This window comes from Podospora pseudopauciseta (genome assembly GCF_035222475.1).
Source record: "Podospora pseudopauciseta strain CBS 411.78 chromosome 7 map unlocalized CBS411.78m_7, whole genome shotgun sequence".
In the NCBI taxonomy this organism is placed as follows: domain Eukaryota; kingdom Fungi; phylum Ascomycota; class Sordariomycetes; order Sordariales; family Podosporaceae; genus Podospora; species Podospora pseudopauciseta.
Genome location: NW_026946667.1, coordinates 679,820 through 702,388, shown reverse-complemented (window position 1 = coordinate 702,388; position 22,569 = coordinate 679,820). Strand labels below are relative to the sequence as shown.

The window sequence follows — 22,569 nt, the reverse complement described above, 5'->3', positions numbered from 1 at the left end:
ATGGCTGCTGTACGGCAGCGATAACTGTACTACACTGTCTAGATAAGCGAGCGCGGGGACGTGGGGCATTACTCCTCCAGGCTTCTTCCCAAGCCGTAGACGACGGCACACGCGATAACGGTGTACCAGCTAACCCGCAGCGTTGACTCCTCTGGGCCAGCCTTGGGAGCAGCCCTCTCATTCACTGCCTCCAGCTTCTTCAGCCGAGCCTGCAACTCTAGAACAATGTCTTCCAACCGAGACACCTTCTTCGCTGACACCCGGGTTGACACGTTGCGCGCCTTCGACTTTTCCATTTTGGACGCCAAGTCGTCGAGACGGCTTTCCATGGCGGCTCGCGCTTCTCCGTCCTTCTCTTCATTCTGGAGGATGGACTCAAGCTGGGTCTGGTTCTTTCAGATACACTCTTGGACGTCAAACTGAGTCGCGTCGCTCGCTAGTTCAGTCTCCTGGGCTTCCAACTGAGTGCCGTCGTTGTCCAATTGAGTGCCATCGGTGTGCAACTGAGCGTCCAAGTCAGTCTCATGGAATGCCAGCTCTTCCTGGGCATCACTCAACGTGCCTCCGGCATTGTCGATCAGGGCTTCTGTGTGATCCGGGTCCTCCTCTATATGCTCAACAGGCCGACCCAGTAGTTTGTTCTCCAATGCACTCAGAAATCCGGGAGTATGGTTGTCCAGCTGACGTTGACGGTGACGATGAAGAACCTCGTCGGTGACATCGTATGTGATAGCTCCGACGAGACTCAAAGCAGTAAACCTGATTGCGAGCTTGAGTCCTTCAACAATCCTGCCGGAGACAGACCCTTTGTTATAGCCAGGCCCAGATGATCCGAAAGCTCTTCTCTGCAGGCACTTGGAAGGCACTGTGGAGCGAAAGGTCGCTGGAATAATAAACAGGCCAGCGAACCGCAGCAGTAGGGCAGCAGGCTCACATACCAGGACCAGCTCTGACTGGACTGCGCAATCCAGCGGCAGCTATCCTGGTAAAACAGCCGGCCATGTTGTTCATCGTGAGCTTGTGTGGTGTTGAAGAGATGGGTGCACTCTTCAATTGTAAGCTTTGACAGAGTGCATGTTCTATGGAGAAAATTGGAATTATTGACTGACAAACTACATTCCGTCCCTTTTCAAAGCTTAACTATCACCTCCAGCCCTGATCTTTGCCATTTCAAAAGTCTCTCAAAGATTATACTTCGTATTGAAGCCACATTCCCACTGTGGTGATATCTTGATGGCCAGCAGCCCTTTTAAACATTGAAACTGTGGGTCTCACTGGAAGTGCACCGCGGCGCTAGAACACATTCCCCGCAACCAAGCAGTGGCGTCATGCAGCCCCACCACAACCCCCACCCGCCCCCTTTCAAAGCCACCCAAGACCGAGAAGTTTGGGATTCGCGATTCGAGAAAAACTGCCTTTTCTTTCTGCTGTCGTCGGACCTGCATGTACCGTCTGAAACTCTAATTTTTCCCCCCCTTGTCTATTCTTTCATTTTCATTCCTCTCCAGCAGCCCCATAATCATCATCGAATCTGGGTGTCGTTGACCGTGAGAAAGAGAGAGAGAGAGATTCATTTTGAAAAGTTTTTTTCAGTTTCAATTTGACACAACAATCTTTTTTTTTTTCAAGTTCCCACTGTCTTGCTTTTTAATATTTCCGCCGCCCCTTTAAATTCCGCACATCACGCGTTTATATCATCAGTTTATGAAAACTCGACCAACTCCGAATCCGGACATTAAAACACATCGACACAATTCTAAATCCACTACCACCCGTCATAATCAATCAGCCGAATTTTACCCCCTTTAGTTCTCATCCTTCATCTTTACAACGTCCGCCATTCACACCAACAACTGAGCACACCAAACCAACCGTGCCACCACCATGGCCCCCCCAACCGCACCCCTCAACCTCGATGTCGAGGCCATATCCGGCATCTGCGGCTCCATCTCCATCGCCTGCTGGGTAGTCGTCTTCTCCCCCCAAATCATCGAAAACTTCCGCCGGTCCAGCGCAGACGGCCTCTCGATCCAGTTCATCGTCGTGTGGCTCCTCGGCGACGTGTTCAACATCCTGGGAGCCGTCATGCAAGGGGTTTTGCCTACGATGATCATTTTGGCGATCTACTACACCATTGCCGATATTGTACTACTGGGGCAGTGTTTTTATTACAGGGGTTTCACGCTGAGTGATGATCCTGTTGCTCCGGCACCAGCACCAGCACTACCAAAGACGACGAGCACGACAGCGAGGAATGGAGCTGATGAGATCGGGGAGAGAAGTGGGCTTTTGAGTGGGAGCGAGGGGGTTTATGGGAGTGCAGGAGAGTTGGAAAGGAGGGGGAGCTGGACGCATTTGAGTCCGGCGGTGCCAATGATTGATGTGGAGGAGGGAGCTGGTGGGCAGGGGCAGAAGGTTAGGGCGAGTCCGCCGACGAGGTTGCAGAGTTTGGGGTTTAATAGTTCGGCTGTGTTGATGGTTTGTGCGGCGGGGGTGGGTGGGTGGTGGTTGAGTAGGGGGTACGGGGGGAATGAGGAGAAGGGTGGGAAGGGGGAGGAGGATCCTCTGCAGATGGATTTTTGGGGGCAGGTTTTTGGGTGGTTGTGTGCGGTTTTGTATCTGGGATCGAGACTGCCGCAGTTGTTGCTCAACTGGAGGAGGAAGTCGACCGAGGGGGTGTCGATTTTGTTCTTTTTGTTTGCGTGCTTGGGGAATCTGACGTATGTGTTGTCGATTCTGGCTTATGACCCGGTTTGCGGGGAGGATGTGGAGTGCAAGGATGGGGAGGCGGCTAGGATTTACTGGCAGTATGTGCTGGTGAACTTGTCGTGGCTGGCCGGCAGTGCGGGGACGCTGTTTTTGGACATGAGCATCTTTGTGCAGTTTTTCTTGTACAGCAAGGGGGATGAGGAGGATGAGGAAAGTGACGACGAGGGGAGTGTGAGCGGGAGTGAGGATGAGGATGATGAGGAGAGCATTGCTGGGGATCGGTGGGATCAACGGCCGGTCTTGGAGAGGGGGGTTTCTAATTACGCATAAGGTTTGGGTCTTTGGGCATATATGGGTAGGTAGAGAAAACAAAACGGCTGGGAAAAGGTGGTTAAAATGAATTTATGTTACGGGTACAGTAACCGTTTTTTATACTGGCAATTGGCAGCCTTGTTGAGGTTGTGATTTGGGTTGGTACAGAGGCTCGAAGTGGCCTTCATTCTGCACATTTGCCCTTGGTGATGCTCACTGGCGTTGGTTGGTTGGCTACTTGTCAGGCCTACAAAATCGGCACTTCGACCAGGCTGCCGCCTGGTCAGGTTCCTTAAATTCGCAATTCCGGTTGATTCTTAAATCGTACTTTTTGGCTGCTAACCCTAACCCAATATTTATGCACGAGCCACATCTGAGTACCTAAAGCAATGCCGCTTGTAAAGAGGACTCTGAGTGTCTTATAACACATCTACAGAGGTACTAGAATCTTGCAATCAGATCTCTCAACACCTCAACATGGAATCCCATCCATGGATGATTAATCCTTCGTAAATCTTCTCCTCTGACCTCCAACCACCACCCCCCTGGAACAAATATGCGGGGAGAATGGGGAACACCAACCGAGCCGAGTGTGCCGAGGTCCAAAATGTGGGGTTTACCCCAGATTTCCCGTCAGTTGTCAGCCACCACCCCTTGACAGCCGCGCGCGCACTACTACTTCAGGGGAGGTCCCCAGTTCATGACTTATACCTGCTCATTCTCGACCTCATCGTCTTATCGTTCATCTCATTGTTCGTGAACGATCAGTGAGAGACAACACCGTCACAATGGCGTCCACCTCCCCCATTCAAGTGGTAAGTCCGTCCCCATGCCTCACCCTGACCGCTCACATACACCATGCTGACAAAATCTGACAGGAATACCGCGGCCGCCTCGCCATAATAACAATCAACAACCCCACCAAGCTCGGCGCCCTCAACGGCCAAGGGTACTACGACCTCGCCCAAGCCCTCCGCCAGGTCGCCACCCACGACGAAGTCTTCATCACCCTCCTCATCGGAACAGGCCGTTTCTTCTCCGCCGGCGCAGACGTCACCATCACCCGAACAACCCCCTCCACCTCCAGCACCACCCCCCATCAGCAATGGCTCTCCTCCTTCGTAGCCAACAACCTAAACGCCACCCACGCCTTCTACACCCACCCCAAAATCCTCATCACCGCCCTCAACGGCCCCGTAATCGGCCTCTCCGCCGCCCTCATTTCTTTCAGTGACTTCATCTACGCCGTCCCGCACACCTTCCTCCTGACCCCCTTCTCCTCCCTCGGCCTCGTCGCCGAGGGCGGTGCCTCCAGGCAGCTCGTCCAAAAACTCGGACCTGCCAGATCAGGCGAGGCGTTGATCATGAGCCGCAAGATTGAGAGCGCGCAGTTGGAACAGTGCGGGTTTGTCAACAAGGTCTTTGCAGAAGTCGGCAAGGGTGACGGGGAGGATGAAAAGTTCAAGAGGTTGGTTTTGGCAGAAATTGACGACAAGCTCGGGGAGCATCTAGTTGGGGAGTCGCTGCTCGGAATCAAGAAACTGATTCGTCGTCCCGAGAGGGAGGTTCTCGACAGCCACAACGTCGCCGAGGTGTTTGCTGGACTGGAGAGGTTCGTCAGCGGGGTGCCGCAGGGGGAGTTTGAAAAGATTGCTAGTGGGAAGAAGAGGCATAAGCTTTAGGTTGCCTTTGTGGGGGAAAAACAGGATTGGAATTAGAAATGTTGATATGTTTATTAAAAGTGCTTCCATCTATGTAGAAGGGGGTATATGAAAGAAACCAAAACACAAAGTATTCCCAAAAACCCGACAAGTTCCCTACAGCAGCCCCTACTCCTGTGAAGCGAATCCCTCCATAAGCTTAGCGACGAAGGGGGGTTGGTTGCAACAGCCCCGACGGACAGCCGTTCAACACCCTCCAATCGAAATTTACCCGCTTGCCAGGAAAGAACCAGCCAACCACTTTGTAGGGTTGGTTTTCCTCTCTTGGTAAAACAAGTAAAACGCTACAAGGTCATCACATACTCCCCCGTCCTGGCTCTTCAACCCCCCTCCCGTCTCTAAGCTTATAAAGCGCGACCCTTTTCACAGTGCGGGGCAGTAACACTCTACGGGACCAGCAAGACTTTCTGGAATACCTTGCGGTGTTTGCTCTTCTCCCCAAGCGGCATCATGGTCCTGTTCTATGACGACAAAAGACCAAACAGCAGATTGGTGCGCTTGAAGTAGTCCTGCGATGTCTTTTGAAGCCGTTGCTTGGCAGTTGCGCTGTGTTCCAGGTCTGTTTTCGAGAGGACGACGTCGGAGAGCTGCTTGAATGTGTCATCTGTGCCGAGGAAGGAAGAGAGATAATAGATGTCGTAGAGCCACTGCACCAAAAGATCTCTGTGCCGCACGATGTCTGGTACAGCCTCGGTCTTGGCAGCTTCTCTCTCAAGACTTTCCTCTTTGGGATCTGACGTATCCGAGGTCCCTTCTTCAGCCTCAGGCTTTGGGGTCTCTTCAGTCTCGGTCTGGACCTCGGGTTCAAGGCCCTCGGTCAACTTGCTGACTGCTTCCAACCACACTTCGGACAGCTGCTTTCGCAGAGTTTCTTTGAGCACAGAAACAGCAGTAGGACTCCAGAGATCAACGCCTGCATCACCCATGGCCCCCACGAGATTTCGCAGGAATTTGAACGCCCCCGGTGACGGGGAGCTGGGCAAAGCAGGCTCGCCCTCCCAGAGACTTCTTCCTACCACAGTCCTACGCACCAGAGCTACTGTGGCCAACTCGTCCAGCGGAGAGATGGCCACAGTCGACACGAGCGCTCGGTGAAGCGACGGCACCGCTTCCAACCCGAACCCCTTGACCTCTGCATTTTCGGGCAGCCGAGACCTGATATCCCGTAAAACTCGCAAGAAGTACATGGCGATGTGCCCTCTGTTAGGACTGTCTTGCTGTTCCTTCCAGAGCGTGGAGAGATTTTCGTCGAGCTTTTTGAACGACTTAACCAGTGACTCGTTCAAATGCTTGCCCAAAGCCGCCGGGTCGTCCTTGGCGAGTAGTTGCTGGCGTTCCTCAATGGTTTCCTCATCTTCAATTTCATCCACATCGTTATCCCACCGTTGCCGCTTCAGTTGGTCGACAACAGTTCCAACATCGTCAATGACCCGGAACCAAGACTTGTAGCTCGCCACAGCTTTGGACACATCATCATTCCGGCCATACAGCCTAGACACAACATGCTGAGTGAACTGGGCAGCCCCGTTCGACAAGTCGGTATCGTACGAGTCCATATCCCACAAGCTCTCATGTTGATCACTCCTCCCCTCCTTCCATGCTTCCACCGCAGCAGACACCTCTGATCCAACCAACCTCAACTTGGCCACCTTTTGCTCCAGCACTCTCAGCATATGCTTGTTGACAGCCTCCCTTATCTCTTCCAGCACTTCCGACGGATCAAAGCCCCTGGCCTTGCCACCTTCTGAAATCCACAGCTTGAGCACCTCCGTCCTCAGCTCAACAATGGCTTTGAACTCCCCCATCTCCTTGAGTGTGTTCTCCAGCCCTTCCAAGACAACCTTCCTCCCTTTATCTGCCCACCCAAAAAGCATCTCCCTCGCCGCCTTTCCATCAAGATCATCATGTCTTAAGAACGGGGTATAAAACTGAATCTCATCCCCACACCACCTTTTGTAGACATCCAACCTCAGCCCCTCCATCTTCAGCAACTCCTCATTCTCAAGCAGCTTCTCCCTCTTCAGCCTCATCAGCGCATCAGCCAGCTTCCCCGGAACCAAAGCCTGCACATCCTGCAACGTCTGGATATACAGCCCCAACGCCCTAATCACGTCCTCCGGGCTCCTCGCCACCCTCTCCTCCTCGTCCACCTCGAGCGCAAGCGCAATCGCCTCCCCTCTCACCCTCAAAAAGTATCCCAGCACATCCCTCGCCCCAGAACTGGTAGCCAAAGCATAGGCGCTGAGCGCCCTGACCAACGTCGCCTCGCGTTGTTGTTTATCTCCCGTCCCAGGCTTGTGATACCTCCTCAAATCAGCATCTATCCCGCCCATCAGTCTGATTTTGTGCCCCTTTTCCAAAACCCTCCTCCTCCGCCCCATTTCCTTCTCATCACTCCCCTGCTGCTGAACCCCAGCAGCAGCAGCAAGTAATAACCGTCCAAGAACAAACAACCTCGCCCCCGTCTCCAGCCTCTCGCCTCTTTTGGTTTTTTCTCTAACCCTCAAAATCGCATCTAGTTGTCCTAGACAGCCGGCTAGTAGCCTCTCCCTCCCGCTGGCGGCTTTGTCTCCCATTGTGGTGGAAGTAAATTTGCCGAGGGCATCCATCTTGTGCCCGACGACGCCGCGGCCGCACTTGTAGCCCATGTCGGAGAGGGTTTGATGGACGACTTCGATCTCGGACTTCATGGCGACGATGGTGTCGGCTGTCCCCAAGAGTTCTCGGTAGGAGCCCCCGACTTGTGTGCGCAGGCGGGAGGACTTGTCGTCGATGGCATGGTGGAGCGATTTGTGAAGGGTGCGGATTTGGGGGAGATTGTAGGAGGGGGAGGAGAAGATCATGGGGGAGGTGGTGTTTGGGTAGGGGCCTGGAAGAGTGGTGAGGTCGAGGGGGGGGGAGGTGGTGGTTGTCATTTTCGGTGGTGGGTGGCTGCTGGCGCAGCAGCGTGGATAGATTAAGGGGATGCGGTGGGATTATCGTGGGTTTTCCATTGAATGGAGGGTTGGGTTGGGAAGGTTTGAGAAGGGTGGTGGTTGAGTTGTTGTCGCGAGTTGGGAATGTGGATTGGTGATCGGGAAGCTGCCAGGTGGTTTGGAGCTTGGCTGATGGTTGTCCTTGGGTTTACGGGTTGAAAGGGTTAGGGTTTAACCCTGCTAAAGCAAATTAGGTGAACTTGGCAAAAAGTATCTCTGATGAATTCGACAAAAATACTCTGGAGACCCAGGTCCAGAATCTCCTCAGATTTCCATCTTGATCGGTCCAACATCCGATCGTATGGGGATCACCCCAGGGTCTCTCCCAGGGTCTTGCATGTGAGATATGCACTCACGGCAACTCACGCACTCTCGGGGTCAATCCCCAGAAGCTGATTCCTGGTGGTGGGAAGGGAACAGTCCTTTTGTGGCTGTGACATCATCGGCATGTCTAAGTTTCCCCGTTTTGCCCCCGTTGGATTGGTGGGTGGGAGAGAACGGCATCAAGAACGATTCCCGCTTCCGTTCCTTACCTGGCCAGGCCAGGCATTGAAACGTCCATCGCCAAGCCTTCGCTGCAATTGGGCGCCAGTGCTCAGCCCAGCTTCCCACGACACGGACACCGTCTCAGGCGATAATACGCGGAAGCTGCCATTCTTGTCCGTGGCCGTTCCTCCTTCTCAAGATTATGTGACGACACCATCTGCCGCCTGTGCCCTTTTTCGCTTTTTATCCAACCTGACCCCATTGCTCTCGAGTACTTTTGTTTTAATTCTGCATCACCAGGAGAGAACTGTTGGTTTCATTTTCCAACTCAACACTTGTTATTCCGCCAACTTAGTCTTGTTGCTCGCGTGTGTACTGTGCGACACCCAGCCTCTTGTGTCATTGGCATTGCCATCTCCCACATACATCACCCCAACAATTTAACCACCGACGTCAGCATCACCGCTACTTTTTTTCACCTGGCATAAGAATTTGGTCATTTCCTCAAGCAACATCAACTATCGCATGAGATAATATTCTACATATATCACAACCTCGACGACATGGACAACCCACCCTACAGCGGCCGCGGCGGCTCCAAAACCCCTTCCCTCGTGCAAAGATTGTCAGAAGAGTTTGAAACCTCACGAGTACCCGAAGGCTTCATGGCCGTTTCTGGAGATCTAGCATCAACACTAGTCGCCCCTCACATCCCCCGCGGCGGCGGCCGCACAGCATCGCCCTCAGGCGAATTCCCCACTGCCGAGCAAGTCGCCCTCGAGAATGAGACCAAGCGAGTCCCTTCCTCCGACGAGCAGACAATCGCCGCTGAGCCAGTCGAGTCTACCGATAAACATCCAACAAGGCGCCCTCTGGAGCACACAAGGTCGTTTGATAACGGCTATCACTTCCCGCCCAAATACCCCAAGGGCGAAGCCACCAAGCAGGCACTGAAATCATTCTGGAAGTTCTTCACCACGCCGATGGGTTTCTTTTGGACTATTTACGGCTTGAACATTGTTGCGTGGGGCGGCATGTTGTTTTTGCTGCTTTGCAACGCCGCACCGGCCATGTGTTATCCTACCTGTGATGATATCGACTCGCCGCGGAGGAAGTGGGTGGAGTGGGATTCTCAGGTGCTGACTGGATTGTTCTGCGTCACTGCTTTTGGGTTGGCGCCGTGGAGGTTTAGGGACTGGTATTACTTGTTGAAGTACAGAATCATGGGTGATTTCGATGGGCTCAGGAGACTGGCGGGGATTCACAGGAGTTGGTTCAGACTGAAGGGGTCGGAGGAGTTGGCGGTGGATGTTGGGCCGGAGAATATTCCCGAAGGGGTGCCGAGGGAGGTGATCCCGACGCCCGAGAAAAATATTCCCAATGCGCCGCTGACGGGGACGAGGGCGCCTGCGACGGCGGTGTGGAAGTTGGATTTTGTTATTTGGTCCATGGTGATGAACACGTTTGCTCAGTGCGGCTTGTGCGGTGTCATGTGGGGTATGAACCGCTTTGACCGGCCGAGCTGGGTGACGGGGTTTTTGGTGGCTATTGCGTGCATCATAGCGATGGTGGGCGGCTATGTCATGTTTTTGGAGGGGAAGAAGGTCAAGAGTATTGAGGGGGTGCCGTGCAATGATAGGGATTTGGAGAGGTTGGCAAGGGATAAGGAAATGGGGATTCCGCACTGGAATAATATCAAGGATAAGAAGCCGAAGGAGAAGAAGAAGAAGGTGAAGGATGTGGAGAAGGCTTAAGTTTGGGGGTATACAAGTAATGGTAATACCAAAATGCAATGTTAACGGCGTTTTACGGTAGCGGGTCTGGGTTTTTGAGGGACTTGGGAGGGAGTAAGGTTACGGAGCAGAAAGGTCAATATACCACATCGTCAGACATCATCATGATATTTTGAATCACGAGTGTTTTGCCCCGGACTCGGATGTGTCGTTGGTTGCAGGATGTGTGAGGCTGTCCCCGGTGGCTTATCGGATGCCTATCGATCTTTTGACAGGGGGTGGGGTTGTGGCTGGCTCCGCATTCCCCAAACTCCACTGATCAACCAAGCGTCACAGGGACACCGCTTGCCCACAGCGGCCGTTACGTTATCTGCATCACCTGCCATCCTTTTGACTCCAGCCTCCGGTCTCATCTCTCTCTCTCTCTCTGGTCTTCTCTTCCGATGACAAAAGCGGACAGCTTCGAGAAAAACGAGGCTTACACCGCAGGTTCTTCTTTGTTTCTGAATAGAAAGGGACCACGTTTCCTGTTCCTGTTGTTCCGCGACAGCCACGGGATTACGTTACGAGTTAGATCAGTTGAGGTGCCTTGCAGAGAGAGATAGGTTGTCATTCGTCGAGATAAGCGGTTGGGGTGGTATTCCGCCGCGTTTGCGTTGCTGCGCGATTGATTCCGGTGTCTTTATCCAGGCACCACCTCCTCCTCTCTTTCCTTAACATCGTCAATTCAGTTGTCGGTTTTCACATAACTGGTTGATTACGAATCGCTGTCGCTGTCGCCAAACATGGCGCCCAACACCATCATCCCCGCCAGGGCGGTGATACCGTTCCTGGTGGGCATGATGCTGCTGACGGGAGTGTGCAACACCCTCTTGACCAAATACCAGGTAACAACATCTCTTCCATCGCTCTTATTATCCAGATTGAAGCTGACTCCCGAAAAAGGACAACCAATGCGTCCGCGACTGCGATAACCCCGACCCCAAAAAACGCCGCCACTTTGAGCAACCCGTCATCCAAACCCTCCAGATGTTCGTCGGCGAGATGGGCTGCTGGGTCGTCGTGGGCATCATGTCTCTCTACAACCGCTACATTGCCAAATCAGACACCACCACCGCCTACCAACCCGTCCGGACAACAGCCGACGACGAAGAGCCTGCGGCGGACAATGCTAGCATCCACTCCCGCACTGCTCTGACCGGGGGTGGCGGCAACGGGACAATCAACGACCCTGCCTTTAAGGAAGAAACTCACTCTGTCCTCCGGGGTTGGAGGGTTTGTCTTTTGGCCTTGCCAGCCATCTGCGACATTTTGGGAACCACCCTCATGAACGCGGGGCTGTTGCTTGTGGCGGCGTCGATTTATCAAATGACTAGAGGGGCCTTGGTCCTCTTTGTGGGGTTGTTTAGTGTTATTTTTCTTCGTCGGCATCTTCACCTTTTTCAATGGCTTTCCCTTGTTGGTGTCATGACCGGTGTTGCCATCGTCGGCCTCGCAGGGGCGATTCAACCGGACAAGAAACACGCCGCGTCTGCGCATTCGGCCACGGGGGTGGAAAGCGATGCGTTGAGGGTGATCATCGGCGTTTTGATGATCGCCGGAGCGCAGATTTTTACGGCTACGCAGTTTGTCCTTGAGGAGTGGATTCTGGAGAGGTCGAGCATTGAGCCGATCCGGGTGGTGGGATGGGAGGGGATTTTTGGGTTTAGTGTCACGCTGCTCGGGATGACGGTGTTGCATTTTGCTGTTGGGCGGACGGAGGCGGGGAGGCTGGGGCCGTTTGACATGGTGGAGGGCTGGAGGCAGTTTTGGGAGTACAGAGCTGTTTTTGTGAGCAGTTTGCTGATTATGATTAGTATCGGGTATGTTCCGCTCTTTCATCCCCGGTGGTTCTCGAAAAGGGCTGTGTTTGCTGACTTTTTCTCCAACAGAGGCTTCAACTTTTTTGGTCTTTCCGTCACCAGGAGCGTCAGCGCCACGTCCCGGTCTACGATCGACACTTGCAGGACGCTCTTCATCTGGATTGTCTCGCTTGGTCTGGGGTGGGAGACGTTCAAGTGGTTGCAGGTTGTCGGTTTCGCGCTGCTGGTGTATTTCACCTTCTTGTTCAACGGGATTGTGCAGCCGCCCTTTGCGTTTTTGAGGGTGAGGGAGGTGGAGGAGCTGTTGCCTGAGGAGCCGATTGAACATAACTAGGTAGGGATTGGGTGTTGGAGTACACGATGCGGATTGACTTGGGAGAAGGATGGGAGGGGGATCGATGGCATAGGAACGGCGTTTGATTTTGGGATTGCGAGACTGGGCCGGGCTTTGCTCACGGGAGCTTATTCGTATTATATAGGCGTTATCATCACTAGGTTCCAAGAGACACATGAATATCATCACATGAGTAGACGAATTCAAATACCTTTGAAAGAGAATTGGACTTTTCTGTATGAGTGAGTAAGTATTGAAATGTCCAACTCGTTAAATTTCATATCTTGCTTCCTAGCTATCTCCGCAAAAGCTGAACCTAAAGCAGCTACTTTCTTTCCTTCTCCTCCCAAAAGTAAAACCCTCCAATAAAAAACAAACGAGCGAAAAGGCCTGGTAAGGTAAGGTATATATGGGTATCCAGAAAAAAGTCAAGACACAAATATCGAAGAAGAAAAAAAGGTTCAAAGATTACAAAAAGACAAAAGCAGAAAAAAGTTCCAGACTTGATCAACACCCGCTCGCTGCACACCAATTTTTCTTTTGCCAAAAACCCCCCCAAAAGAGTGAAAAGAAGAGAAGAAAGAAAACAATGTCCGAAACCAAATGACACCCTAACCAAACCTCTGCCCTACTTACTCCCTCTCTCAGGAATGGTATTAAGCGTGTCCCCAGGCACCAGGCTCGGAAAAACAACAATGAAGAGAAGAAAGAAGGTAGGACAGAGGTTGGTTGGTTGGGGCTTTTTTGTCATGTGAGTAATATCATAATCTTCCGACTATAGATAAAAGAATTACATGATCATGGTCGGTAAATAAACTCAAGGCCCTACTAGCCTGCTCCTCTCCGTCGGGCTCATGCTCGCCAGCGCACTCTCCACCCTTCTCGGCACCTCATCGTCTTGCATCATCATTCCAAAGTTTTGCTCGTCCGGCGGGTTGTGAATCCCAGGAATCCCCGGGTGCCCAGGCATCTGTTCCTGTTGCATTTGCCAGGTCGGGTCTCGCTCTTGTGTTCGTACGATTCGTCCCGTCTGCTGCTCTACCCACGAGTTCAACGATCTGAACCGAGTGGGTTGGTCTTCGCTCGCTTGTGTGTACACGGTATCTCTCTGGCCTTGTGGTTGCTGTGGTAATGGCGGCGGTTGTTGCTGCACTGGTGATATATACGAAAACCTGGTTGAATAATGGCTAGACGACCTGGTAGCTGTGGCTGCTGGCGGTGGTGGCGCAAGGAGCGTGGCAGATGTTACAATCTCAGCACCATCGCCAAATCCTGACGAGAGAGACGACACTAGTGATCTCCGACCAGCTTCCTGATAGACAAGATTATAAGGCACCGGGAGTTGCTGCGGCTGTTGCGGCTGTTGTGACTGCTGCACAATTGGCGACGGGGTGTAGTACGTGGTGATTGGCGAGACTCCGTTTGGATAAGTTACGTTTGCATGATCGGTGCGAACCATGAATGCCCCAAATTGGGCCGCATTAGTGGAACTAAAGGACTCTTGTTGCTGATGAGAATACCGTAGATTTGGAGGCATGATATTGAAGGCGTTTGTCGGATCATACGTCATGTCGGCATTGTATGTTGGTTGATAATAGTTGGTGAAAGGCACCTGCGGTTGGTGGGCAGGGAATGAAGTTTGAAGAGGTGGCAGCTGCGGTTGCTGTTGTTGCTGCTGCTGCAAAGGTAAGGCGGCTTGGAGAACTTGTGGTTCGGCTACCTGCTGCTGGACCTGCGTCGGCGGAGGCTGCAATGAAGGCTGTGCTTCTTCTTTTGTCTTCTCTGGAGGATAATACTCCCCTACTTGCGGGACCTCAGGGGCCCCCTCCTTCTCGCGGTATTTTGGAGGGGGGGAAAGAGTGACAGTAGAAGGCGCCGACTTGTGCGTGTTCTTGCGTCCAAAGAATGGTAGCCCTCCGCCAGATCCTGCACTGGCCACACTGTTGGACAGTCGGGACTTTTTCATTGCTCTTCGTGCCATCCAAACGATAAAGCAGATCAAGACAAACGCTCCTGATTATTCTTGTTAGTAATATGCCTCAAAAGAAAAGCAGAGCAACAACCTACCAATGGATCCCACAGAGATGAGGACTCTCTCCGCGGTTGGATCCATACCTCCCTGAGGAGCCTCAATGCGGTTGCTATCATCGGGAATAACAGTGCTGGTGGGCCCAGAAGCATCTCGATCACCTCCAGGAAGGTTTACAATATCAGGCACTGGAAGCGACGTTGGTGTTGGATCCGTGGGGAAGGGGACAGCTCCGTCTGACCGTGAGCCGTTTCCGATAATTTCTGTCAAAAGTCCGGTGGTCCCATCCAGGTTGGTCGCCGTTTCGACAGGTACAAAGTCAGTCACAGTCGGCACCGCCTGCACAAAGTTAGCAAAGAGGGACTTGTTCATTTTCATCCCTGAAAACTCACTTCTACTGTTGGCGTTGCTTGTATTTGGGACTGTAGAACGATGACGCCTGGGTTGGGCGGAGCTCCAGGATCTCCTGATATTGGAGGAGGGCTTGGCGCAGGTGTTGCTTCTGGAGGAACACCCTCGACAGGTGTGGCTTCTGGCGGCGAAGGCTCAACCGGTGCCGGCTCAGTTGGTGCCGGCTCGGCCGGTACGGGCTCTGCTGCAAAATCTGCAGACGGGACAGATTCAACTGGCACATCTTCGACTGGTACATCTTCGGCTGGGGCATCTTCGGCTGGCACCTCGGCCGGGGGCGGTTCGGTCGGCGGGGAGTCCCCCGAGGGCGGCGGTGTCACGGAAGGGTCTGCTTCGGGAGAGTCCTCTGGCGGGTTAGAGTCATCGTTTCCGTTGTTACCATCCCCGTTGTTACCATTCCCGTTCCCATTCCCGTTCCCATTCCCGTTCCCATTTCCATTCCCATTTCGATTTCTGAATCCGCCTCTGAATCGTCTGTTTCCGTTGCCGCCATTCCGGTTACCTCCGTTACCGCCGTCGTTGTCATCATCGCCGTTGTCATTGCCGTTATTATTGTTATTGCCCCCTCTATTATTACCTCGATTCCCGCCAAATCTGTTGTTTCTGTTGTTGCCTCCCCTGTTGTTGCCAGATCTACCACCGTTGTTATCGTCGTTGTCGTCGTTATTACCGCCGCGATTTCCCCCGCCAAATCTGCTGTTTCGATTGCTGTCACCGTCCCCGTCCCCGTCATTATTGTTTCGGTTATTGCCAAATCTGAACCGGCGTCGGCGGGTCTCCTCGTCTTCGTCGTCCCTATTCTCTTGTCGAATGTGAAGCTCTCCAGCATCCAACATGGGAGCACCTCCTTCTCTCCCTCGAGCAATCGGCTTCGTCTGACGACGTAAAGGTGCCATTCCCTCCTCTCAAGATTCTCAAGTTTGCCTTGGAACTTTCCAGTGATGATCGGGGTAGACCGCCCAGTCGATTCATATCCCACAATTCATGGATAGCTGCCCCTCAATTTTCGATGGATAATACAGCGTTCCAGCGGGTACAGAAATGAACTCGCAGTTTGAAATGAGTGACAGAAAGGAATGGAAAGAATTATGGATGAAATATCCAGAATGAAATTAGTATACAAGAACTAAAGCAACGGGAAACCGGCCCTGCGGAAAGAAAAGAATGGAACAGGCGGCAGAAAGAATGGAGTGAAAGGAAGAAAAGCGTGGTGAGAAGAGAATGTGGTAACAGGTCAGAACCAGGACTGATCACCCGCCTCCGGGGGAGAGGGTGGGTGCATGACGAACCAAGAGCCCAAGCTTTCCAGAGGAGACGTCTAGGATGGCTCGAGCGACACCACAAGCTCTCATTCTGACAACCCTTTCCCCGCAGACTGCCTAGACCGAACACCCAAGAGCCGGAGATGGCTCAGGGATACTGGTTCCGGCTTCAGAGGGACAATCAAGAGCTCCTTCCTACTGAGGGATCACAGCCCGGGGGTGGATGAAGGGGCGTTACGAGACATCAGCTCGATTGGGAACAGCGCCAGGGACTTCCCAGACTCGGATCGTGTGGTTGAGTGCCATTGCCTTGCCGGCTGCGGGGGGGGCCTCTTGGTAGCCAATGAGGCGCATCTGAAAAAGAGCCTCATCCAAGAGGTGGACTTCAGGGACTGCTCGTGCAACACTCGGCATTGACGTGAAGAAAGCTGGGGGCAGCGTGCCCGTGGTGAATGTGCACTGGCCTATGCCTGACGTCTGAAAGTGGAAAGGGGAGCAGTTGGGTTGTGACAGGAGAGCAAGGGGTTCGATGTCTCAGCCACGGATGTCGCGTTTCAGCCGGACGACAAGTGCCAAAATGTGGAGAGCGGCTCTGGCTCTCTTACACCAAGCCGGGGTAGCAATCGCTTCATGAGGAAAGGAAAAAGTAGGCGAGAGTGAGAAAAGCAAAGCCTGGATCCGTAATCTCACGGAGCAGTCAGTGACTTGACGGTTTTTCACTCTGGTCGGCAAAGGTTGGGGGCGGGGGAGGTTGCCGAAGGCCATCGCCAAGACACACGGAGCTCAGAGCTTCGACCCAGCAACACCAGAGACGCCGCCAAGGCTCTTCCACTGCGACATGATGCTGTGGACTTGTGGTTCTGTTTAAAGAATCAGTTAAGCCTTCACAAGCATCGAACAAAAGACGGCATGGCGATGATCAGTCGCGTAGAATAAGTGCATGTGGGAAATCCCCAGAGCTTCATGAAGTGAAGAGCCAGTGGTGGTCTTGATACCTAGCCTGAACTCGATCTTGATCGCTTGCCGGTCAGGGGTGGGTGTGCAATGCAGGCCAGACCTCAGCCAGATGCGGGGTGCGAAGGCCCAGCGTTGACCAGCGACCAGATCATTGACGATCACTCATGCGCGCCGTTGATGGGGATGCGGGCCGGGCTGGGCATCAGGCACACAGGTTTTCTGTGTCAGAGATCAAACCACCGGGCGAATATCCTCCGAGGAGGCCACCCGGAAGTTGAAAAGAATGGGAATAGAATTGAAGACGGAGCCTCGGGACGGCGGCAATGGAAGAAGGCGGTGATTCGCACTCCCATCCCTCGGGACGGATATAGGTTGGAGAAGAAACTTGCTGTTTGCCTCTTGAATGGAGATAACCAAGAGTTTCCCCAACTAAGTTGCGGGTTTGGTCGGAGTCGCCTCACATGTTCCTTCCTTTTCATGTTCCTACTTCTCCCGACGACAGCAGCCTCGGTGGCAGTCGGTAATGGCTGGCAGGAGCGACCCTGTTAGCATGTGTTGTTAGTACCTTGGTTGTGGAAGGAATGATCGTCTTGTTGAGATTTTCAACAGTCAAAATAATCAAGTGTGAGACTTGGTCAATTGTCAAAGACACTGAGCGCCTCAGCGCTTGAGAGTTGAGACCCAACAGCATTTAGCCGGAGAGCCCAGTCCCACAAGGGGCAGCTCCGGGCCCGACTTGGCAACGGCCGTACAGGGCCGGAATTTTCAACTGACGGACTTCGTCCGGGTCGGAGCTGGAAGCGGAGCGTTCGGAGGGTCCGTGCAATTACGCTGGACCCGCATGTGATAGCGGAGTTGGCGGGGTTGTTGTTGAACAAACATCCAGGATGCACCCTAATCGCAACCACAGACTCGAATTGCAATCGCATGTCGTTCGACATCATCCTACTATTCTCACCGCTGACATGAGCTGAAAGGGCGCAGGACCAAAATGCCAATTGCGCAAAATAATGAGATGAGGGGAGGGGCGTGGGGGGGGAGGCAACTGATGACAAACATGTCCCTGCTCCTTTTTGGACGCATCGAGGCTCTCTGGTATGGATATGTTTATCATGTCCTGGTGGCAGCCCCTTATCGGAGTCGTTTGCGCGGTTTCCTTCCCGCCCACGCCGTCACGCTGTCTGTCAGCCCTGCCACTGTCACACTGGCCTTCTCCGAAATACGGAAATTCCCTTGTCTCAGTGGGTTGTTGGTGCTCCAGCCTCCGGACGCGGCAGTTAAGAAAATGACTCTTTTGCTGCGACAATGGCCATGCATCGCCAGCGACGTTTCAAACCTTGGGAGAAAAATTGAGCTATGAGTTGTGTCGTCATCCATGGGATCCTTGCAGAGCCCCTTGGCAGCGAGGGATGGTGGAGTGCTGAATGTGTCTCTCGCAGCATCTGAATGGCTGGCTGGCTGGGTGGGGGTCCCGCTGAGCAGAAGCGCCGAATAGGATAAAATCGAAAAAGTTGAAAAGAAACTGCTTACAGGGGTCTCCCGAACTCCATCTTAGTCACTAACCATCACCACCTCACCTGTGCCTTATCACCCTGCCCTGCGACATCTTGCTTCATTTTTTCTGCCTGTTTCTTTTCGAGTCCCCTCCTCAGTCTCTATTCCTTTCCCTCAGCCTTTTAGATATACCCTCAGCTGGTATCTCTGCCTTGCGTCCGCCGTCGCCTCGACGTTGAACTCTTCCTATTTTACCTAGGCCCCTCTCCTGCTCTCCGCCGGCCTTTTCGTGTTTGCCCATCAGGCAATGTCCTCGTCGTCGCGAGCCCTCGCACAGCTTGCGGTGCCCCGTTCGGGTGCCGCTTTGCTCCAGACCTCCTCCCAGGTCCCCAGATTATTCATCCAGTCATCACGCAAGACTGTGGCCGCCAGACCTGCCTTTGGTAGCTTACAAGGACCTGTCTCGAGGCAGTTCAGGCGCGGGTATGCCGACCAGGCTGCTCCTGCCCCTCAGCCCCCCAAGAAGCGCCGCTTCCGGACACTGAGGTGGGCGTGGAGGTTGGGATACCTCTCTGCCATCGCCGGTGTCGCCTACATCGGCTACGGCATCTACGAGGACAGACACCCAGAACCCCAGACCGAGCCAGACCCGACCAAGAAGACGCTTGTCATTCTCGGTGAGTGCATGGCATTGCATCAGACCGCATAAGGCGCCCATTGACAGCTGCTAACATGCGCATCAGGCACCGGCTGGGGCTCTGTCTCCCTCCTGAAGCGTCTCGACACCGAAAACTACAATGTCATCGTCATCTCGCCGCGCAACTACTTCCTCTTCACCCCCCTTCTCCCATCATGCACGACCGGCACCATCGAGCACCGCTCCATCATGGAGCCCATCCGCACAATTCTGCGCTCCAAGAAGGCGAGCGTAAGATTCTACGAGGCCGAAGCTAGTTCCATCGACCCCGACCGCAAGGTGGTGCGCATCTTTGACAACTCGGAAGTCAAGGGTGACATGACCGAGACCGAGGTCCCCTACGACATGCTGGTGGTTGGTGTTGGTGCCGAGAACGCGACCTTTGGCATCCCTGGCGTCCGCGAGCACTCATGCTTCCTGAAGGAGATTGGTGACGCTCAAAGAATCCGCAAAAGGATCATGGACTGCGTCGAGACGGCTGCCTTCAAGGACCAGTCGCCCGAGGAGATTGACCGTCTCATGCACATGGTGGTGGTTGGCGGTGGCCCGACTGGTGTCGAGTTCGCCGGCGAGCTGCAGGACTTCTTCGAGGAGGACATCAAGAAGCTGGTTCCCGAGATCAGCGACCGCTTCCGCGTGACGCTGATCGAGGCTCTCCCCAACGTCCTCCCTAGCTTCTCCAAGCAGCTCATCGAGTACACCGAGAGCACCTTCAAGGAGGAAAAGATCAACATTCACACCAAGACCATGGTCAAGAAGGTCACAGACAAGACGGTTGAGGCTGTGGCTACTCGCCCCGACGGCACCAAGGAGACGATTGTATTCCCCTACGGTCTTCTCGTCTGGGCTACCGGCAACGCCGTTCGTCCCGTCGTCCAGGATCTCATGCAGCGTATCCCTGCGCAAAAGAACTCTCGCCGCGGCCTCGCTGTAAACGAGTACCTTGTTGTGCAGGGTGCCCGCGACATCTGGGCTGTCGGTGACTGCGCTGTTGCCGGCTACGCCCCCACCGCCCAGGTTGCCAGTCAAGAGGGCAACTTCCTCGCGCGCCTGTTCAACAACATGGCCAGGACTGAGGCTCTCGAGAACAAGATTGCTGAGCTCAGCGGTTCTCTCAACCTCCAGCCTGGCAACACGGCCGAGATCTCGCGCGAAATTGAGGAGTATGAGCGTCAGCTCCGCCGCATCAAGGACGTGAAGCCCTTCCACTACAGTCACCAGGGTTCCCTCGCTTATATTGGCAGCGAGAAGGCTGTCGCTGACGTCACATGGTTCAACGGCAACGTTGCCGCCGCCGGTGGTTTGACCTACCTCTTTTGGAGAAGCGCCTACATCAGTATGTGCTTCAGCACCAGGAATCGTCTGCTGGTCATCAACGACTGGCTCAAGTCCAAGCTCTTTGGTCGCGATCTTTCTCGCGAGTAGACTGGTTTTCGAGTCAACCTCTTCTTCTCTCGTTTCGAGGTCCACCGCGTGGCGATCATGGATGAGCGGGCTTTCATCATTCCCTTTGTGTAGTTTTTCTTGTTAATGACGGAGTCTCGGGGGTGGGCACCTAACCTTATAGAACATGGGCTAGACTGGCTTTTCATTTTTGGCGGGAAATAGAATAGGGGTAAACGAATTTCTTTCTGCTGTATGTATCATCAAATATTGACACCCGTGAAACGTTGCTGAGGACTTCTCGAAGTATTATAATGGCTCAACCAGGTGCTTCTTGTACCTCTGATCGACGATCCATCCATCCATCCATTCATCCAACGGTCCGGGTTCCCGGGATGAATCCCACGTGCCGTCTGCTCGAGTCAGTCTTGTTCCAAGACGGCCCAAGACCAGACACCCTGGCCGTTTTTTAAGAGATGGACAGGGAAGATGATCAATGATTAGATTGATAAGATCTTGATGCATTTCATCTCGGTGGAGGTGTTTTGGGGCCAACCACCAATGAGAGAATGTTCCGTCGATGGTGTGAGCGGAAGAAAGGGGGGCGCGGGCAAGGCGGGATGGTCTGCCGCGGCGAGCCGAGGTTGTTGAACGGCGGCCGAGCTGCTTGGCGTGTTGTTTTGTGCTCTTTCTGGCGAGCCAGCGAAGTTCGGCTGGCCAGCGGACCCCGGATTGTGAGTTCGGGTCACATTGTCAGAGGGGCGCGGGCGACGTGTGGGGATTTTGGGGTAGGTAATAAGTTGGTGGTTTAGGCGCCTGGAACGACGAGCTGAGGAGGAATGTTTTTATGCGGACGGGTCCCCCGGTTCGGAATTCGATAGCCAGCTTTTTTCTTTTTTTTTTTTCTTTCCTTCTATTTCTTTCATCATCTTTCAATTTGTTGGAGAGAGAGCACGGCTTGATTTGTTCCTGGAGATTTTTGGAGCTTTCTTCCCCGCACGAAGGCTATTTTACCGAGAGCGAGCTCTATCAGCCTTGTCGAATTTACATCTCACCTCTCCTTTTCACTTTCACCTCAACAACACACCACATTTTCATCATCACCACCACCACCACCACCAAAAACCACCGCAATCATGTCCACCACCGACACCGCCCCGGCCGAAATCCCCTCCCAACAACAACCCATCGCCGACCTCCCCTCAGGCGATCCAATCCCCTCCCCCTCCAAACCGTTGACCACCCCCCCCAACACCCTCCCCCTAACCACCCTCCTCGCCAACCTCCCCTCCTCCACAAACTTGTTCCTCTCCCGCCTCGAGAAATGCATGTCCACCCCCTCAGGGATCGACACAGTGATGCTGTTGCTGTGCTACACCTCCAAACTCGCCGCCTCAGTCCTCACCTCTGGTCACATAACCACCCTCCTCTCCAAAACCTCCCAACCCATCGCCCGCAAAACCCTCGCCACCCTCCTCGCCAAACGTCTCAACAACCTCTCGGCGTTGATGTCCGAGTCAAGGGTTATCCTCCGCCTCTGGGCGCTATTGGGGATCTACTCCTGGGGCCGCTCCATCGTCTCCTCCCCCACGACATCCATCACCGCCAAAACGCTGGATTATATCCGGCTTGTCCTCTGTGTTTTGCTTCAGGGGCTGGAGAACGGGGCGTACTTGAGTTTCAGGGGGGTGATGGGGTGGAGTCCGGAGCAGCAGGGGAGGGCGTACAAATGGTCGGCTAGGTTTTGGGGGGCGTTTGTTGGGATCGAGATTGGGAAGTTGCTTGCTGAGCGGGTGGGCAGGAAGGTTCAGAAGAAGGATGGAGAGGAAGAGAAGAAGGAGTCGAGGGAGTGGAAGAGGAAGCTGGCCAAGAGTTTGGCTTGGGCGCCGTTGACGGTGCATTGGAGTGTGGATGGGGGTTTGCCGGGAGTGACGGAGGGGGTGGTGGGGTTGTTGGCTAGTGTGCCGGGGGTGATTCAGATGGGGGATTTGTGGGAGACGGTGACGAAATAGGGGGGGGTTGTGATGGGTATGTAAGCAAGCGTTTGTGATGGGATTGGAAGGAAAAAAAAAAAAAAAAAGGGCAAAAAAAGGGTGAAGCAGGCTAGTTGGTATTGTGTAATTGTTGTTTGATGATGGATTTCAGCTTGGAGCTTTATTAGTGTTTTTTTTTTTTTTTTTTTTTTTTTTTTTCAACAGTTGTAT

The 22,569-nt window shown here is 53.6% G+C and overlaps 10 protein-coding genes across 10 annotated transcripts; 6 read left to right on the top strand and 4 right to left on the bottom strand.

The window, feature by feature from the left end:
- Positions 1–68: 68 nt before the first annotated feature.
- On the bottom strand, positions 69–1,002 carry QC763_705465 (uncharacterized protein; the record flags this gene model as incomplete). Its single annotated transcript, XM_062915547.1, has 3 exons — positions 69–386; positions 414–865; positions 939–1,002. 3 exons carry the CDS (start codon positions 1,000–1,002, stop codon positions 69–71), a joined length of 834 nt encoding a protein of 277 aa, XP_062761515.1.
- An 882-nt stretch (positions 1,003–1,884) lies between these two features.
- Positions 1,885–3,039, top strand: RTC2 (putative vacuolar membrane transporter for cationic amino acids; the record flags this gene model as incomplete). The annotated part of the gene is made up of 1 exon (XM_062915545.1): positions 1,885–3,039. One exon carries the CDS (start codon positions 1,885–1,887, stop codon positions 3,037–3,039), a length of 1,155 nt encoding a protein of 384 aa, XP_062761514.1.
- A 341-nt stretch (positions 3,040–3,380) lies between these two features.
- Positions 3,381–4,853, top strand: ECI1 (dodecenoyl-CoA isomerase). Its single transcript, XM_062915544.1, has 2 exons — positions 3,381–3,836; positions 3,900–4,853. The coding sequence occupies exons 1-2, from the start codon at positions 3,810–3,812 to the stop codon at positions 4,701–4,703; spliced, it is 831 nt and encodes a 276-aa protein (XP_062761513.1). The 5' UTR covers positions 3,381–3,809; the 3' UTR covers positions 4,704–4,853.
- A 350-nt stretch (positions 4,854–5,203) lies between these two features.
- Positions 5,204–7,657, bottom strand: QC763_705430 (uncharacterized protein; the record flags this gene model as incomplete). Its single annotated transcript, XM_062915543.1, has 1 exon — positions 5,204–7,657. The coding sequence occupies one exon, from the start codon at positions 7,655–7,657 to the stop codon at positions 5,204–5,206; it is 2,454 nt and encodes an 817-aa protein (XP_062761512.1).
- Positions 7,658–8,766: 1,109 nt separating this feature from the next.
- On the top strand, positions 8,767–9,957 carry QC763_705420 (uncharacterized protein; the record flags this gene model as incomplete). The annotated part of the gene is made up of 1 exon (XM_062915542.1): positions 8,767–9,957. One exon carries the CDS (start codon positions 8,767–8,769, stop codon positions 9,955–9,957), a length of 1,191 nt encoding a protein of 396 aa, XP_062761511.1.
- Positions 9,958–10,721: 764 nt separating this feature from the next.
- On the top strand, positions 10,722–12,356 carry QC763_705410 (uncharacterized protein; the record flags this gene model as incomplete). Its single annotated transcript, XM_062915541.1, has 3 exons — positions 10,722–10,823; positions 10,882–11,798; positions 11,868–12,356. 3 exons carry the CDS (start codon positions 10,722–10,724, stop codon positions 12,130–12,132), a joined length of 1,284 nt encoding a protein of 427 aa, XP_062761510.1. The 3' UTR covers positions 12,133–12,356.
- Positions 12,357–12,796: 440 nt separating this feature from the next.
- Positions 12,797–15,468, bottom strand: QC763_705400 (uncharacterized protein; the record flags this gene model as incomplete). Its single annotated transcript, XM_062915540.1, has 3 exons — positions 12,797–14,145; positions 14,200–14,500; positions 14,554–15,468. The coding sequence occupies 3 exons, from the start codon at positions 15,466–15,468 to the stop codon at positions 12,950–12,952; spliced, it is 2,412 nt and encodes an 803-aa protein (XP_062761509.1). The 3' UTR covers positions 12,797–12,949.
- NDE1_2 (NADH:ubiquinone oxidoreductase) lies at positions 14,553–20,924 on the top strand. Its single transcript, XM_062915539.1, has 2 exons — positions 14,553–18,962; positions 19,029–20,924. Exons 1-2 carry the CDS (start codon positions 18,593–18,595, stop codon positions 20,405–20,407), a joined length of 1,749 nt encoding a protein of 582 aa, XP_062761507.1. The 5' UTR covers positions 14,553–18,592; the 3' UTR covers positions 20,408–20,924.
- Positions 17,275–17,720, bottom strand: QC763_0104120 (uncharacterized protein; the record flags this gene model as incomplete). Its single annotated transcript, XM_062906433.1, has 2 exons — positions 17,275–17,333; positions 17,570–17,720. The coding sequence occupies 2 exons, from the start codon at positions 17,718–17,720 to the stop codon at positions 17,275–17,277; spliced, it is 210 nt and encodes a 69-aa protein (XP_062761508.1).
- A 577-nt stretch (positions 20,925–21,501) lies between the features above and the next one.
- On the top strand, positions 21,502–22,377 carry QC763_705380 (uncharacterized protein; the record flags this gene model as incomplete). Its single annotated transcript, XM_062915538.1, has 1 exon — positions 21,502–22,377. One exon carries the CDS (start codon positions 21,502–21,504, stop codon positions 22,375–22,377), a length of 876 nt encoding a protein of 291 aa, XP_062761506.1.
- Positions 22,378–22,569: the final 192 nt, after the last annotated feature.